Raw genomic sequence first — 16,411 nt, forward strand, 5'->3', positions numbered from 1 at the left:
CAGGATTAAATGGTGTGTAATGTAAAAAGGTTTGGTGAAGACTGGGAAGGGACACGTACATTTAGCAGGGCGAATTCAACCACAGGCCTCACCTCTCACACTTGTCCCCGGAGGTGTTGTCTCGGCAGGCCAAGCACCTGCCAGTCCGCTGCTCGCAGTCCTCCGCGTGCCCGTTACACTGGCACTGCCGGCAGTTGGGGAAGCCCCAGTACCCGGGCTGGCAGCGGTCGCAGCGGGGGCCGAAGGCTCCCGGGCGGCACTGGCACTGCCCGCTGTACTGCTCGCAGAAACGGCTCCGGGAGCCCTCCTGGCTGCACTCGCACGCTGCGGGGGAAAGGGAGGCGGCGGCCCGCGGTGTGATGCGGCGCGAGAAACCGGGGCACGTGCCCGACCGCGCGGGGCGGCCTTCCGGGAGACTGCCCCAGCAGGTCCGGCAGCACCTCAACTATGGGGCTTACTTCAGGAATTTTAGATAAAAAATAAAAAGCTGCATTTTTAAGTCAAAACCATTAAAGGAACCAAGTCTTCTGGGAGACTGACCCAGCAAGTCTGGAAAAAATCTGAACTACTGTACACGGCTTAAGGAATTTTGGTTAAAAAATTAATTTAAAAAAGCTGCTTTTTTAAGTTAAAAATATTAAAGAAAGCAAGCACAATTATAGTTAATTGTCCCCTATTAGTACTTCAGAACCCTCAGAATTACAGAATTATCCAATTTGTACTGTATAGTGCGTATGAGGCCTAATCTACAATAATACAACTCTTCTCCCAGTCTATGACTCAAGACCCCGTTTACCTTTAGAGATCTGCTAAGGAGCATGCAAGTTATCTGCTCTGCACTGGCACTCACGCTTGCAGCCCGCTGGCCCGAATCCATAGGTCCCTGGGGCACACTGGTGACATCGGCGGCCTGTGACGTTGGGCTTGCATCGGCACTGCCCTCCTCGCGGGTCGCACTCCGAACTCACAGAGCCCTGGGGGTCACACTGGCATGCTGGAGAGGCGGAGGGAGGGAGACAGGAAGGAGGGGGCAAGCAGAGACAGCACGTCAGGCATCGAGACAATGTGAGGACATAATAGAGAAAACCGCTCAGGACAAAACACGACCACATTCAGTACAGACAAATAGGATATTACAACAATACTATGAAAACAAAGAAAGTACTGATAGTAACTTATTTTTTTTTCCACAAGATGCTGAAACTGTGGCAGCCACTATTACAAGGTCACTAAAGGATTTATATCTTCTGTCCAAAAATTCTTAATCAATCTCAGAATGCTTTAGGGTTTGATATTTAAAAAATAACACAAAATCTACTAATGGACTAATGGATGCAAAGCACACACACACAAACACACACACACACGGCCAGGGCACTCACGCAGAGCTCCATCATGGATGATGGCAGACATGCTGTTGAGGAGCTTGGCGCAGACGTCACTCAGCTGTGGCCTGACCACGGCCTTTGACGCGTCATGGCAGTGGTAGCGCTCAAAGCTCTCCTTGCGGCTAATGGCTGCAGGGTCGCCGGCGATGAACATCTCCAGGGAGGAGTAACGAGGGAGCAGGACTATCTGTAGAGAGACGGGGCCGAGGGCCGAGGGCAAAGAGTGAAACAGAGCACATCGGACTTCCATCCTGCGCGGTGGAACTTGAACTTTTTAAACACCAACACTGCAGCGATGATGATAGAGCACGTCAGTGAAAAGTACACGAGAGAGTGGAATGTTGTTTATAATAAATGGCCAGTTGGTTTAGAAGATATTGAGATGAAGTCTACATCAGAATAGGAACAATTATTTGTTCTGAGGTTAATTCCACTGTCAGGAATAAAGAGAAATAGTACAAAATGCAACATTTGGCAGGTGAGCTTTCCTCAGGTGTTTGTGTTTGAATAGCTGTCGTCAGATGTGTGTGGAGCTGATAAGGTGTGTAGGTGTATCAAAGCAAAATGAACCGCTCCAGGGAAGAGGGCAGGGATCTGTATCTCTCTGCGCTGGAGACTCACCGAGTCAATGAGGATGCTGGCGTTGGGGACCTTCTCCCTGGTGAGGTAGCGGCTGAACTCCAGGCGGAGAGTGTAACTCACTCCTCTCTCCAGACAGATAGGCTGGGGCAGCACCACATACCTGTCACAGACCAACCACCACAATCTGTGAGATGCATGTAACCTGTGCCGGCTAGTAACATGACAAACCTGTCTTGCAGCTCATAAACCTCACCTGAGACCTTCTCATCCCTTCACTCCTCAAGGCCCACTGAAGTATCAGGGTCCACATCAAAGATAAAAAGCAAAAACCTGAGAATGAGCAAGCTGTGGCTCTATTTGGAATCGAAAGTACAGTAGTACAAAGCTGCCAGCAGTAATAATCACACATAAACTGCTTATCCTCAGTAAGATACTTTGGCTTGCTTCTGGGAAATAATCAGACCACACTGGGGGAGAAGTTGAGAAAGGCTGGCATGGAGAGTACCATTTAAAGTTGCATCTTATCCTTACTGTTTTTTTTACTTTTTTTGGTAACAGGCACAACTGAAAACCCTGACTCACACAGTCACGTGGGAATGAAAGGCAACAAAAACCTGCCTGCCTGCTCTGATGGTGAGGTAAACTCCATGGAGACACTTATCTGCTGTTTTCCTGTGGAAAAGTACAGTATCTCTAAAAAGCAAAAACGTACTTCTGTTCTCCAAAATTCAAAGTGACACTAACCGTAAAGACGTGTTTCTGCAAACATGCTAAAAGGAGTCATGAGCAATATTCTTTGAAACTCAGTCGAGCATTTTTGTTAGCACAGATCACTAAAGGACTAAAATAGTGTTTGATTTCAATTCATGCTGCATTTTCTATTTTGAATCCCATATATAGAATAACATGTACGATTCCTCCCAGGGAGGAAAATGTTTATGATATGAACTGTGCTTTGGAAAGAGGTCCTTGCAATTCTATCTGCGATTCTTCAAAAGAATGTTCTCTGTTTTCCCCTGTCCTGTTATTGAATGATCGGTTATCATTTAGCCTACTGATGCTATAAAAAAAGAGTAGCTGGCTACAACACAAGTAATGCTTGTGCTCCACCTCTTCCCTGGTGCTCCTGGTTGGGCCCTGGCCTTTCCTGTGTGGTCATTGTTGAACCATCTACTTCTTGCAACCATGGCAACAGGAAAGGTTACAATCTTTGTAAGATTGGAGGCAGCAGTTGATGACACAGGGGCACTGTTATATTTATTATATAACTTTTCACTTACTAATTTAGTCTTTTTAGCATTCCTTTGTGGGATGGGTTGGGAAGGCTGAAAGCTTGTGATTTCGTTAGGGGCGGAGGGGAGGAGTAGCGGTTGGAGAAAAATTCTTTGTTGCTGTGTTAGTATATGTTCTATTTCTCTACTTGCAAAATGTTAATCAATACAAAAGACTGGCGACAAAAAAGAAAGCCGGAAAAAAATGTCTCTTTATGGCAGTTTCAGAAAAACATGGCCACAGTCAATATACTGTATGAAGGCAATGACTGTAATCATGAGAAGGCGCTGCACCTGACCTGGATGCAGAGGGGAGGGAGACGGATAGCAGGTCGTCCGCGGGGATGGTGTTCCCACAGGGGCTGCTGGTGGGGATGGGTCCTGGCCTCACCAGCGTCACTCGCACCTCCTTCCACTCCTTCGGCAGCTGAAACGCACACGATTACAGAATCACCTTCTCCGCCAACACCTGCTTCAGCCGCGGCACCCTGTCCAGAGGTCAGGGGGTTGGAAATAAAAGCTTGCGTACCTTTTCCTCAAGAAACGGAAAGACGGTTTGTTCTTGTTTCGTTTCTGGAGCAACGTAGGGGGAAGTGTTCTGTCTTCATCATAAGATTTGCAAATGGCGAAAGCAGATAAGGGCTGTGCAGTCTAGAGAGATTTCACTGGCATCACCGCGGGCAAGATAGCTGCAATTCTTCCTGCCTACCTGCCTCCAAGTCAAGTGCAGCCTTCTGGAAGTAATATTCTGTAAGTCACTAGCCTGACGCAGACCTGAGAGAAAAAGTCACCCGTACCTGGGGCTCATACCGGATGAGCATATCGTACTCCATGGAGAAGGGAATGTTGCTGATGTAGAATTCCAGGGTGCTGCCCTCAGGAACCTTGACGAAACCAGTACCAGTCCAGGATGGGGGACGGCCAGGCTGGAGCTCCCTCTCCACCACTGAGCAGCCCTGTTCAAACAGCAGACTCAGGCACACTGGAGCTGCAGCACGCACACACTGCACTGCTCCTCTGAGTTGGCATCCTTGCTGACACTTACGACAGTAACAGAGGTCTGGCAAACATTACATCCAAGATATGGGACACGTCAGTTATCCTTGGAAGTGTCTGACGTGTTACAGAGGCAGACACACATTAATTTCTAATTCTTGTTATCTTGCAAAATTATTTTACTCTTCAGTATATGCGAAACGTGAAAAAAGAGGAGACTCTCAGCTACAAAGTCATTGGTTTCTGGTACAATTATTATTTACGTCCAATGAAAAGAAAATCTGATTCTCATTCTAACAAATTTTCGAATTATCACCAAGTTCACGTCAAAGTCCAAATTTTAAGAGAACCTTTTGTCTTTCCCATTGGTTATTAGAAAATACAGAAGTCAGAAAACCATTTTTTTTAGCTCCGAAAAGAGTTAAGGTTTCAGTTAAGAAAGTCAATGGGAGTTCCTCTCCAAAGAAACACACTGTAGACCACAAAATGTTCTTGGGGCCCCTGTTTGAAGCTTCTTCCTGATGAAAGTGGCTTTACCTGGCCTATGTGTGAAACCTCAGCCTCATAGATGTAGTGGTCCAGAGCCATGAAGTAGAACCCCGACTCCACCTGGGAACACTGGCGACCCGTCATGTGACTGCGACAGCGGCACTGCCCAGTCTCCATGGAGCAGCTGAGGAGAGACCAAGGGGTCGTCTTCAGACTTTCAGCCAATCGTAATGCTGAAGTCATGAAGAAGCACCCTCGCTTCTACACAAGGTGCAGATTCACCCATCCAATCGCTAATTTTATAACCACTTTAGCAAGTACAGGGTTGCAGAGGAGCTGGAGTCTATCCCAGCCAACAACGGGTGCAAGGCAGGATACAGGAAGGGACGTCAGTCCACTGCAGGGCAGACACACAGACACAAAAAGGTTTTTGGACTGCTGGAGGAAAGCAGAGCACTCAGAGATCCACGCAAACACGAGGGGAAGATACAAACTCCACACAGATAGCACCCCAGGACCTGACTCCAGGGCGGCATGTGCCACATTCTGCCCAGTGCAGAATCAATTATGTTCAATTTACTGCCAAAAGAAATGAGGATTGTTTTAGATCAAATTGCCTGCAGATACTGTACATAGATTCTCTAAATGAAACCACACTTAACACAGGACATATTCACAGTATGTGACATATTAATAATATAATGTATAGGATCTCTTTGCTTTTCAAGGCTTAATCTTGTAAAAATAGCAAAGCTAATATGAGTAAATCACAAAATCCTGCACAAATCCATTTTTTTAACCATATTCAAACATTGCTTTTTAAATGTATTTCTGTGCTGTGCTGTATGCCTTTTTTATATAGAAACAGCACTCCAGTTCACATTACATTTTCTCACTCCTTTTTCAAATTTAAACATACTGCTCAAGTTTCGCATTACTTCAGCAGGGCTCCTTCACATATCTGCAAGATTTATCATTAGATTAGTGTGCAGTGAAAGCCAGCCTCTGTTTAGTAGGGGGGGGGGGTCTAATAGGATTCTCTGTTTAACTTTGTTTATTGGGAGTCTTTCATTAATGGGCATATGTCTGTTTTAGTGGGTGTCTCTTTAATGGGGTCTATCTGTTTACAGGGAACCTCTCATAAAAGGAGTCTGGACTTAATGGTGTTTCTCTGCTTATTGGGAGTCTTTCATTAATGAGCATATCTCTATTTTAGTGGGTGTCTCTTTTTAATGGGGTCTGTTTAGAGGGAACCTCTAATAGGGGTCTCTCTGCTTAGAGGCAGTCTGTTCTTAAAGGGGTTCCTCTGTTTATTGGGAGCCTTTCATTAATGGGGTCTCTGTTTAGTGGGCGTTTCAGTTTAGCACAAGCCCCTCTCCTAGCAGGGAACTCTATTTAGCAAGATCACTCACTGGTTGTCAGTGGCTCCACCCACATCGCAGTCACATGCTCGGCAGCCATGAAGGTCATGACTCAGCGCCCAGTGCTCAGGCTAGAGAAAGGAGCAAACAGTTTAGGAACAGCAACCACATTCTACTTTGTCACTTCAACCATTCTTGTTTTCCAAATCCTGTATTCTAAACACCTATGTAAAAAAAACTGGCTCTTAGTTAACAAAGAGAAATTGGATTTACGACTTTGAGTGATTAATAACAAAATTAACCATGGTTTAAGTTTAAAATTACAGTATAAGACCATACAAACTACTTTCAACCTACTGTAAAGTAACTGACCATGTGACAACAGAGGAGTTCAAGCAGAATATGAGATTATATAGGTGGGGCTCCCAAATGCTCTGATAAACAGTGTGGCTTTGTATGAGGCTTGTACATAATACTTCAGAAGCCCACTAAGTAAAAGGGGGTTTGTTTAGTTAGCCAGATTGAATTCAATTTAGTTACAGTATGTATTAGTAACTCTAATTACAATTAGCCTGAAAGCAGACTCCAGAGACACAGGACTAAAGCCTTGAACTAAAATTAGATTAAATCCCCAGTATGGAATGAACTTCCCTGGATAGTGTTACTGGCCCACATAGGAAATGAGGGATTTGCAGAAGGGATTTAGAGAAGCAGATTTTTAAAATGAAGTATTTTCTTTGAAGTAAAAACTACATATAAAATTACCAAGGATCTTCCATGTTTTAAGCTTTAAACCCAATTTTAAACTCAAAGAGGACTGTACAGGTATTTTGTTTTTCAGATTGAACAAAAGTATTGTTGTTTTCAGGCGGACTGGCACTTTTGACGTGTCCAAAATTCCATGTTGCTTAAACAAAAAATAAAGATAAGGTGTGAAATGCGATTCTTGTCCAGTCGTCGCATTTTCTTTGAATAGCCTTCGGATAACCTCGACCACTTTTCCAGTTTCTCACCCTAAACTATGCAGTGTGAATCAGATGATTCACATCATCAGTCATAAAATGGTCTCGAAGTTCATCAAATAAGAGCAAATTGAAGGAATTATTAGATAAATGAGAGGAGAAACTTATGCTTGGACAGCCTCATTGTAACACTCCAAAGCCCCACTGCAACCTCAGCAGGTGTGCAGGATGAACAGGTCATAGCAAACACCTGTGCCCCACATTACCATTTTAAGAGTAGGTATTCAAAACTGGCATAGAGGCAGCTGGAGCTCCTACCAGACACTGGTTGCAGTTGTGGCCGGTGACCAGACGTTTGCAGTAGCAGTCTCCACTGACGGGGTCACACTGAGCTCCTTCAGACACGGTGCCCCGGGGGTCACACTGACAGGCTGGGGGTCAGACATGGAGAAGCACTCTAAGGTTGAGATTACACTCAAACAGCCCAAACAGGTGGCCTGAAGCACACATCCACTCTATGCTACTAAACATAGACTTCCAACACTCATATTATAGATGTTAGTAAATTCGCAGAAAAATAAAAGCTACTTAATGTTTTGATCACCTGTCTTTTCAAGTTTCTCACTCATTTTTTTTTCCCATAGGAGCTCAACACTAGAAAAAGAACTATAAAGAAGGGCTCCTTGACTGATATTAAAATGGACTTCCATCTAAATTCACACAGATGTGATCATTAGTTTCTGTTAACAGAACGAGTAAGTAAGAATACCAAGCTTTGAGAAACAAAACCAAGATCAGCACTAATTTGTTTGTGCCTGGTTTATTTAAGCCCTACACATACTGTACACAGCTGTCTATATTTTTCTAAGAATATGGGAAAAGCCTGTGCTGAGAAAATCATGATTATGTATAAAATGTCTACAGTGCTCCATTTCTTATAATACAACCCATTATGTACAGAATCACATAAAACAGCAAAGATGGGAATTCAGGAGTTCGTGCAGGGAATAAACAGTATGTGACCTTTTACATTTTTTACCAAGAGGTAAGTGTTTATTTTGGTGATGTGAAGGCGATGTCAGCCTGGCATTATGAAAAAGAACCTGTCAATCTTCCGGAGTCATGTATTGTGTTTTTAATCATTCGTGACCAACTCACATCGAGACCTTCTTTTGACTTTGATATGGTAATTGACTGCGTTTCTTATTTCGATTTTATTTTTTGTGCATATTAAACTCCCCTACTGTAAAATTAGTGCACTGATCAGTATCTGTGTGAGATGTCTGGGTCCACTTAGCAAATAAATAATAATTTGGCCTTGGAATAGCAGCAAGGTTTGCGGCAAGCCATAGAATTACAGTAAGTGTTTGGAAAGATTGTAATAATAATCTTTCTCTGGCCTTGAGCTGAGAATAAAGTCCCGCAACTGCTCATCTCCTCTGAGGCAACTCCTTAGGAATGTTGCTGAGACTGGACTCTGATAAACAGGATTGACTTATCACCCTTTTGCAAGTATCCTGACTGATGAATTCATATTTTTCTCTTGTATTGGTTTATCTGGCATGCTTGATTATTGTATTAATAAAATTCTATAATATAATCTCTGAATGCATGTGTGTGCTGTACAGTGCTCTTTGTCCTGATTGATTAATTCCTAGTAGCCATAAGGTATTACTGCTCCAAACCCCTGAATCGCTACAGCAGCTCTGTCCGTTCCCCTGCACTGTCCCTTACTCACGCTGGCAGCCCTGCGCGTTGTCGGCGCTCAGTCCGAAGAAGCCCGGCTTGCACTTGTCACAGCGCGGCCCCTCCACGTGGTCCTTGCAGCGGCACTGGCCAGCGATCATGCCCAGGGCTGAGTCGTCGTGCCCGTCACAGATCCCCCCATTCAGAGAGCCATCTGGGTCGCAGTCGCAGGCTGTGGACGGGAAGAGCTTCCGTGACACACTGGCGCTCACCAGGGAGAGACACTGGCGTGGCACCAATTGTTTTCTTGCACTGATGGTGCAAAACAAATTAATGCCAAGTGCAACCAACCAATCAACCAATCAAAGTTTATTTATCAAATGCACAACGATACAGCGTGCAGCAGTAGTTGCTGGCAATTAAATGTCTTCGTAGTACCAACAAAAACAAGGCATTCCTTGTACTTTTTTGAACTGGAGAATGTCATTTGCAAGATGAAAAAATAATTAGTAGAAACTCAGCTAGGAAGATTTTGCAAAGCAAGACATACTGAAGATTTCCAGCTTTTTTCGTATTAAAGGGAAACTGCAACGCTATTTTCATATTTTTGGGTTAGAAAAAAACAGCCTTGATGAGTGCATTTCAAACTGCAATTAAAGTAAAATGCATACAGTAACTTGTAAAACCTCTAATTTACACCACACAATAGACAAAATGTCCAGGTACGAGCAGTACCATGTTCTGCAATTCAGAACGAGGCAACCACACTTCGGATGATGTGTGCGGCCCTATGACATGGTAAACAAGCAGGCTTGTGAATACATCTCTTTTAATCCGCTAGAAATATTGCTTTAGATTTTGAGGCGGTAACAAATACTACTTACGTGTTAACTCTGCATGCAGATCACGTTGGAACATTTCTGCAACGACGCGTCTGCTGCACAGCCTGTATTTATTCGCTCGTACATCGCATTACATTAGTCATTACAGAAACTAGTGAGCAGGAAGGGCCACATTGTGTCGTAATTCGCGAGAGCTCGAATATAAGTTTGTGGCAGCATGGCAGTTCTTTCACAAAGATCCCGATTTTGTGCTTAACTCGAAATGTGTATATTTTTTCGAATAACCAGTCTAAGAAATTGGGACTGCAGTTCCCCTTTAAGGCTTACAGAACTAGACAGAGTAGGGGAGTTTGTGTAAGGACACTGACTCGAGGGAGGCTCATCTCCTTCACTTACCCACACAGACGCCGGGGTCTCTGATGTCCCGGGAGGGGTCCTGGTAGTAGAAGGGTTTGCACATCTCGCAGTTGCGGCCCATGGTGCTGTGGAGGCAGTCGTCACAAACGCCCCCGCTCACATTCCCTGTGGCCTGGTACACCGCCATGTCAAAGTGACAACGGCTGGAGTGACCGTTGCAGTTGCATTCTAAAAAGCGACAAGAGCACACGCTTAGACCTGCCTGGCTTGTGGCCACACTTCACCTTTAATGTTTTGAGCTGCTTTACAAATACAGAACACCGGAAGATTACTTTCCAAGACCTCAACATTATAATTTCACAAAAAAAAGCTGATGACAACATTACTCGGTTCAGGCTCAATGTCTTAGGAATGTTGTTGACACTAGACACTGAGAAACAGGATTATTGGTATCTCTTGTAATCACTGGGTGATTATCAGCCTTTTGTATGTATTCTTACGGATCCATTCATACTGTATATTCTGTAAAGGATGGAAAATCAGAAAGTACAATCTGGTTGGGGTGTTGCATTAATATCATATTATATTAAAACAAAAGGACAAATAGCTTTTCTTTAATTCTCCTAACTACTACCCAAAAAATTATAATGTGTCCGCATTTCATTGACTAGTCTTATTCTGAGGCTCATGTTTTATTTCTGAAGAGATCTATTTAGGAATATAGAAAAATGTTATTGGAAAGGGCAAACCGACATATTTCTAGCAAAATTTTCTAAGTTTCTTCAGCTTCAGAAAATCCCATCTGAGTAAAGCAACATTCACTCGAGATACAGTTTTCACTAGAGATGTTGAACTTCCTGATGCTTTAGCTGTTGTTGGATTAGCTTGGAAGCTGCTTGACTTCTCATCCGTGTTGGACCCTGAACACAACCCTGGAAACAAAGGCCTTATTCATCAATATAAATAAAATACTGCCTGCCAGGCTAAGCCATCCAGGGCCCTTTTGGATAATGGAGAAGAAATGTTCAAGAAAGTACTACAGGAACTTTAAAATTTCTACCCCGAAACGGGGGTGTGACACCTCAGAGTTCTACGGTGCTGTTTTCTTAAGGGGAAGCATAAAGGTCAAACGTCACAGTGGCGGTCCAGACTCACTCTCACAGGCGTTGGTGTTCCGGCCCTCAGCAGGCCTCCAGGGCCGGTCGTTGTAGAAGTCTTCACACTGTTCGCAGTTCAGGCCCTTCGTGTTGTGCTTGCAGACACACCTGCCATGTACCTTGGAAACACATTCCACAAGAATCGATTGCGGTTCCCCCCCAAACATTTCCGAATTGCCTTCCTTGCCTTTATTACCACCAGCTCTTATTATTTTGCTGTTTATTTTGTTTTATTCTAACAATCCAGATTGCAGAAGAGTAACCTGGTTCTTATGCCATTCCTATATTGAAAATCAGATGTTACCATGCAGCATATACTGTATGTATCTCATGTCAACACCAGTACTAGAGTTTTCTGGACAATTTCTGTAAGTCAATGTCAGACCCGCCCCCTTCCAGTGAACAGACTCACAGGGACACCTTCAACAAGTGCTCTCCACAAAACCCACAGGATTCCACAATAATACTCATTTTCACTCAGTTATACTCATATATAATTTAGAGGGAAAGAAAGCAAGACTCTAACTGCACAGAAGTTTCCTATACTAGAGCTTTTACAACCTAAAAACTGCAGGGTTTTGCTTTTACATGAACTCCCAATGTGATTTTATGCACATTTACTCCAAAACACTAAACTTCAAATACCCAACACCTGGTACTAGTTAACAACAGAGCATGCAGCTTATAAAATCAGAATGGGCTCAGACTGCTATACCACGGGTGCCTTGTTGTTTGTGATGTGTCATTTGGATCTGGATTAATCTATGTGCACAGCACAGGGCCTTCGCATGTAGAGCGCCACACTGCCCTCACCATGCCCTCGATGTCATCCCTGATGCCATCGATGGGGGCACACTCTGAGGCGTGGCCATAGCAGAAGCAGTTGCCCCGGACCACCAGCTCATATATGGCGTAGTAATACTTCTCCTTGATCTCTACGCGCGAGTCCAGCAGGTTGTCTCCCAGCGTGTGCAGCTTGGTGAAGTTCACACGCAGGTTGGTGATCTTCAGCTGGTCTGGAGGGAGCGGACAGGAAAAGGAGATTAGACCTGAGAAGGTGCCTTGGCGCCCTCCTCGCATGGAACACAAGAAGTCGGGCAGCCCATTTCCACAGGGGTGACACTTGGAACCCACACGGCTGGGAGGTTAGAAAACTGAGCTCATTGCAAGTTGCCTACCAGCTCATGAAATGTTTCCCCTTTGCATGATGCATGATGCCAAAATGTTCATTTCTAAACATGGTCAAGTGTTTCAAATATCTTAGATATCCCCGTTTAATGTATCAAATTTGAACTATCCCTATTGCCTTATCGTCAAATCCGGAGATACCCGCTAAACGTAACACAACACAGACGAACCGCAGGGAAAGTTTGGAATCTACAGAAGGACAACCATGCTTGAATGCTTTGAAATTGAGCACGGTATAGCACACCGGTTTAACCCCCTAAAAGGAGCTCTTTCCTAACATCTGTATTTTCCAAAATGTGCTGTGATCCAAGAAAGACATAAAACAATTTCCATGACACTTCTGCAAGCATTATGGAAGAGAATGTTCAGATATCTCCCTGACCTCTGCTAAACCACACTTCTGTTCACAAGACATGCACTACCAGCTCAATCGCTGAGCTTCCTGCTTGAGGGAAGCACCCAAAATGAGACCGCAGGCAGAAGGAACTGGCAGCCACCCAAACATAACAGGCCCAAAGTTTAACTATACATGGGGAAGGTAGCAGAGCCAGGCAGAACAAAACAGATGTGAGCATCACGAGGGAAGAAACATAAACAGAGTGGCTTGGCTACTGTTTGTTTGTTAAGACTTTAAATATGGACGTAATCTAAATACCAGAGCCTACAGTAGTTCTGTCACAGTCCATCTATTCTCCATACATTATTCAGAAAAGTTATGTGAATTGTAATATCAAGATAATTATGAAAAAATAGATACTCTCTCTGAAATATGAGCTTTGACAACCTGAATATTCCACTTTATGGCCAATTATATTAAACATGCCCTTGCTATTTGGAAGGATATTATACAAAGAGTATCATGAGAACATCATCAAATGCTCTCAATTAAAAACAATAAATGTTAAATTTTGGCTTTTAAAAAGCTGTTACATATAAACACAGGCATTTAAATCTGTGTATATATAAAAGGCAAGTAGTATGCATTGTATACAGTACAGTGTATGCAGTATATTGTATAAAAGGAGAGAACACAATTTAGAACGATAAAAACTCCAATGCACTCAAATAATACAAACATTTAAAAAGAAGATGACAAACTTCAGATGAAAGATATTACAGAATATTAAAGACTCTTCAAACACCACTATCATTACAAATTAATCAGAGCAACTTTGCACTTGTCATTTTATGAGACCTTGACAAGACAGAAAACAAGTGTACTGTATATCCCAGGTTATCTAGGGCTTGGAAAATAGATATAATATCAAGTTCTATGAAATGTCTTGATGTCTTCAAGCAGCCAGTCACACAGACAAAAAAAATGTAAAATGAATTATTTGGATTTGGTCATTATGCTAGCTTTTACGTTTTGTCACACTAAAACCCATTGGTTATTATCCGTGTTATGATTCCCCCACAATAAATGCCTTACAAATGAGACCCACAGTTACAGTATGTCTGAAATGGACCCAGTGGAAAATGAGAGTATTTACTCCTTGTGTGGGTAGACCATAAAGAAAGTATAAAAAAACAATAAAACAATAACATTAAATATATCGACACGCCTTTTCTTATCTCCCCACATCCTTTCTCATAGGCTAGACTGTTTCCACACCGCGAGTGAAGGAAATACAATTCATTTCCTTCACATAAGGAAGTTTCACTTAAGTCTTGCTAAAACAATAAGACAGGAATGGAGTGGAACAAAGCTACTGTACTTACATACAGCCATAGCAGAACTAAAGTTATCAGGCAGAGTTTATTGATAGAAGCTGAAGGGTGAAACCTAACAATGGATCTGTTCATTATCCTTTGCCACCTTAAAACTCATCTTTTCATATTGCACCTGAGAGTGGTACACCCTGTCTACACTGACTCCCACAATTCATCATCAGAGCTGCATTTGATCTTGCTGTTCACCAGCTGTGTTATTCATTCTGTGCCTTGTAATAAATGACTTACATCAATAGCTAATGATATAACAAAATATTATTATAGGGCTCTATCTCAGCAACTATGTAACTGAGTTTAACTAGGTTGCAGTTGCCTATGGAAAATGTGATGGTTCATCATATAAATTATAATATGATTATTGTACAGTACATGCTGTATGTGACTCTTGGTAAAGATGTCTGCAAAAATGTAAACAAAATCACACAGACAAACTACATATCTGGAACTGTACTATATGTCAGACCATAATTCATTAAAAATCCATGTAACAAGAAATGGAGGTAGTGTAAATAAAACAAAATCCATCCTAAATGTAATCTCCACATACAGTATCTCTACATTTCTCCTGGCTCGAATGGTACAGCTGGAAACTCAATTATTGCGTTTCTTCAAGACAACAATTTTTTTTAATGTTCTGCAGCCACCAATGTACACTAAGCAAGCAGATTCCATTTATTTTATCCAACCATCAAACTCTGCTGTAGCATATGAAATAAAATCTTACTCCGGCATGTACTGCAAACTCAGTTTTAACCTGCACAGGATACTGAAATTCAGCTCTCGTTTTTCAATTTTTCTAGGTAAAATGTGTTTCTTATCAGAACTTTCACTGCCTGTTTGTTAGAGTTTAAGGCAAGCTACTGATAGACACAAAGAGAAATTAGTAAATAAGTTTGCACTTCTTCTAGGAAAAGAAACTAAAACAATTAAACAATTTCTACAATTGTAGCTAAATGTGAGTCCCATTTTCTAAAACAAGTGTAATGTTTCAATGCTTATAAAATGATTCAGTTTTGTGTTAAGTTAAAACATAGATGGCAACTTTATTAAAGAAGATAAACAGTCCTTCTGACCACAGAATACCCATTAAGATCTGTGTTTGTTTATCCCAATGATGCAATGCAAACCAACACCCCCCCCCCCCCTCACTGTTTCAGACTGTACTTACTCTGAATGTTAGGGCTGTAGGGGTCTTTTATCGGGATGGATGGATCTAAAACCCTGTAAATCACCTTGAAGAAAAAGAGAACAGATTTTCTCATTAGAAGGGAGCGCAGTGAAAACGTACTAGTCAGTGCTTCCACACAGAAACAATAAAATTTAAAGATGAGACCAGGGCATGCAGTTCAGCAGAGCTCTCCACATCCTTACCGCCGATTTAACTCTGTCGAAAGGCCATATTTAATTTTCAGACACCTATCTATATCTGTGCTGCTCACCTCTCCCTCAGTAGAAGGTTCGATGTCTGAGTACCTTGACTCGCAGATCACGTCATCCACCTTGCGCTGGGGACCATGGGAGATGCCAGGGAAGACGCTGGCACAGTCATAGGCAAAGTAGCGGTACACCTGCCAGGTGCGCCCAAAATCAGCCGAGCGTTCGATCAGCATGGCCGCAGGGCGAAACGTCTGTCGAAAAAAAGAATGGCCAGGATTCACAATATTTCTGCTTCAACTGTTGCCGTTTTCCAATATTGTCTTTGCTATAAAATATATATATTATTGTACAGCACCATGACACATAGTATAAGAAGACCTATAGGTGTCGTGTGTAGCACTTTATTCATATATGGTCACTGAAAAGAAACAGTGAGAGACGCTGATTTGAAAATGTATCCTTCATCACATCAACAGTTTATTACTCCTAAACAATGAAATAACAGAGCAATAGCAGCATCCTTTCCTCTTTCTGGGAAATGGTGTCAGGACAGATAGGCAGATCTCTGCATTGGCAGATCTAAATTCTCCAGAACGAGGTGCAGGAACAAGACTCGGGGTGACTGGAGCAAAGACTCACCTTAAAGGTCATGATGAGGTGAGTGAAGTGGAATTCAGCCTCCAGGTCCAGCTGGACACTGACTTCAGACTTACCTAAAACCACAAACCAGACATGAGAATGTCAGCCTGCTTTTAAAGCTTTAATTAGCATTATTAACTGAATCACAATGGGGAAGCCATCTGGTGATCCCTTTTGCTCTAAGGACTGTTATCATTTATTTCATAAAGTAAAGATCATATTCTGACATCAAAGATTACTTGGCTTAATTTTCCTACTCCCACACCATGACTATCACACATTTCATCCACTGGGCACATGAGCTACTGATGGCATCCATCCACAGCTAAATGTTTGCATAGACAATCATGAATATTCTGCACTGTTCTATACTGTAGCATAT

At 42.7% G+C, this 16,411-nt stretch overlaps 1 protein-coding gene across 2 annotated transcripts in view; it reads right to left on the bottom strand.

Annotated features, from left to right (window-relative positions):
* Window positions 1-16,411, bottom strand: part of lamb2 (laminin, beta 2 (laminin S)) — a 49,095-nt gene that overhangs the window by 14,045 nt on the left and 18,639 nt on the right. For both annotated transcript variants that reach the window (XM_088636543.1, XM_088636544.1), the window contains exons 5-20: window positions 16,030-16,103; window positions 15,453-15,641; window positions 15,182-15,245; window positions 11,905-12,107; window positions 11,090-11,210; window positions 9,974-10,162; window positions 8,788-8,967; window positions 7,368-7,480; window positions 6,139-6,218; window positions 4,775-4,910; window positions 4,039-4,197; window positions 3,541-3,668; window positions 2,010-2,130; window positions 1,383-1,575; window positions 851-994; window positions 93-324 (exon numbers count right to left, since the gene is read on the bottom strand). In XM_088636543.1, coding sequence (XP_088492669.1) covers window positions 93-324; window positions 851-994; window positions 1,383-1,575; window positions 2,010-2,130; window positions 3,541-3,668; window positions 4,039-4,197; window positions 4,775-4,910; window positions 6,139-6,218; window positions 7,368-7,480; window positions 8,788-8,967; window positions 9,974-10,162; window positions 11,090-11,210; window positions 11,905-12,107; window positions 15,182-15,245; window positions 15,453-15,641; window positions 16,030-16,103 — 2,326 coding nt within the window. The remainder of the gene's footprint in view (window positions 1-92; window positions 325-850; window positions 995-1,382; window positions 1,576-2,009; window positions 2,131-3,540; window positions 3,669-4,038; window positions 4,198-4,774; window positions 4,911-6,138; window positions 6,219-7,367; window positions 7,481-8,787; window positions 8,968-9,973; window positions 10,163-11,089; window positions 11,211-11,904; window positions 12,108-15,181; window positions 15,246-15,452; window positions 15,642-16,029; window positions 16,104-16,411) is intronic.

The sequence above is a fragment of the Lepisosteus platostomus genome, chromosome 6, assembly GCF_059453375.1.
Source record: "Lepisosteus platostomus isolate fLepPlt1 chromosome 6, fLepPlt1.hap1, whole genome shotgun sequence".
NCBI lineage: Eukaryota > Metazoa > Chordata > Actinopteri > Semionotiformes > Lepisosteidae > Lepisosteus > Lepisosteus platostomus.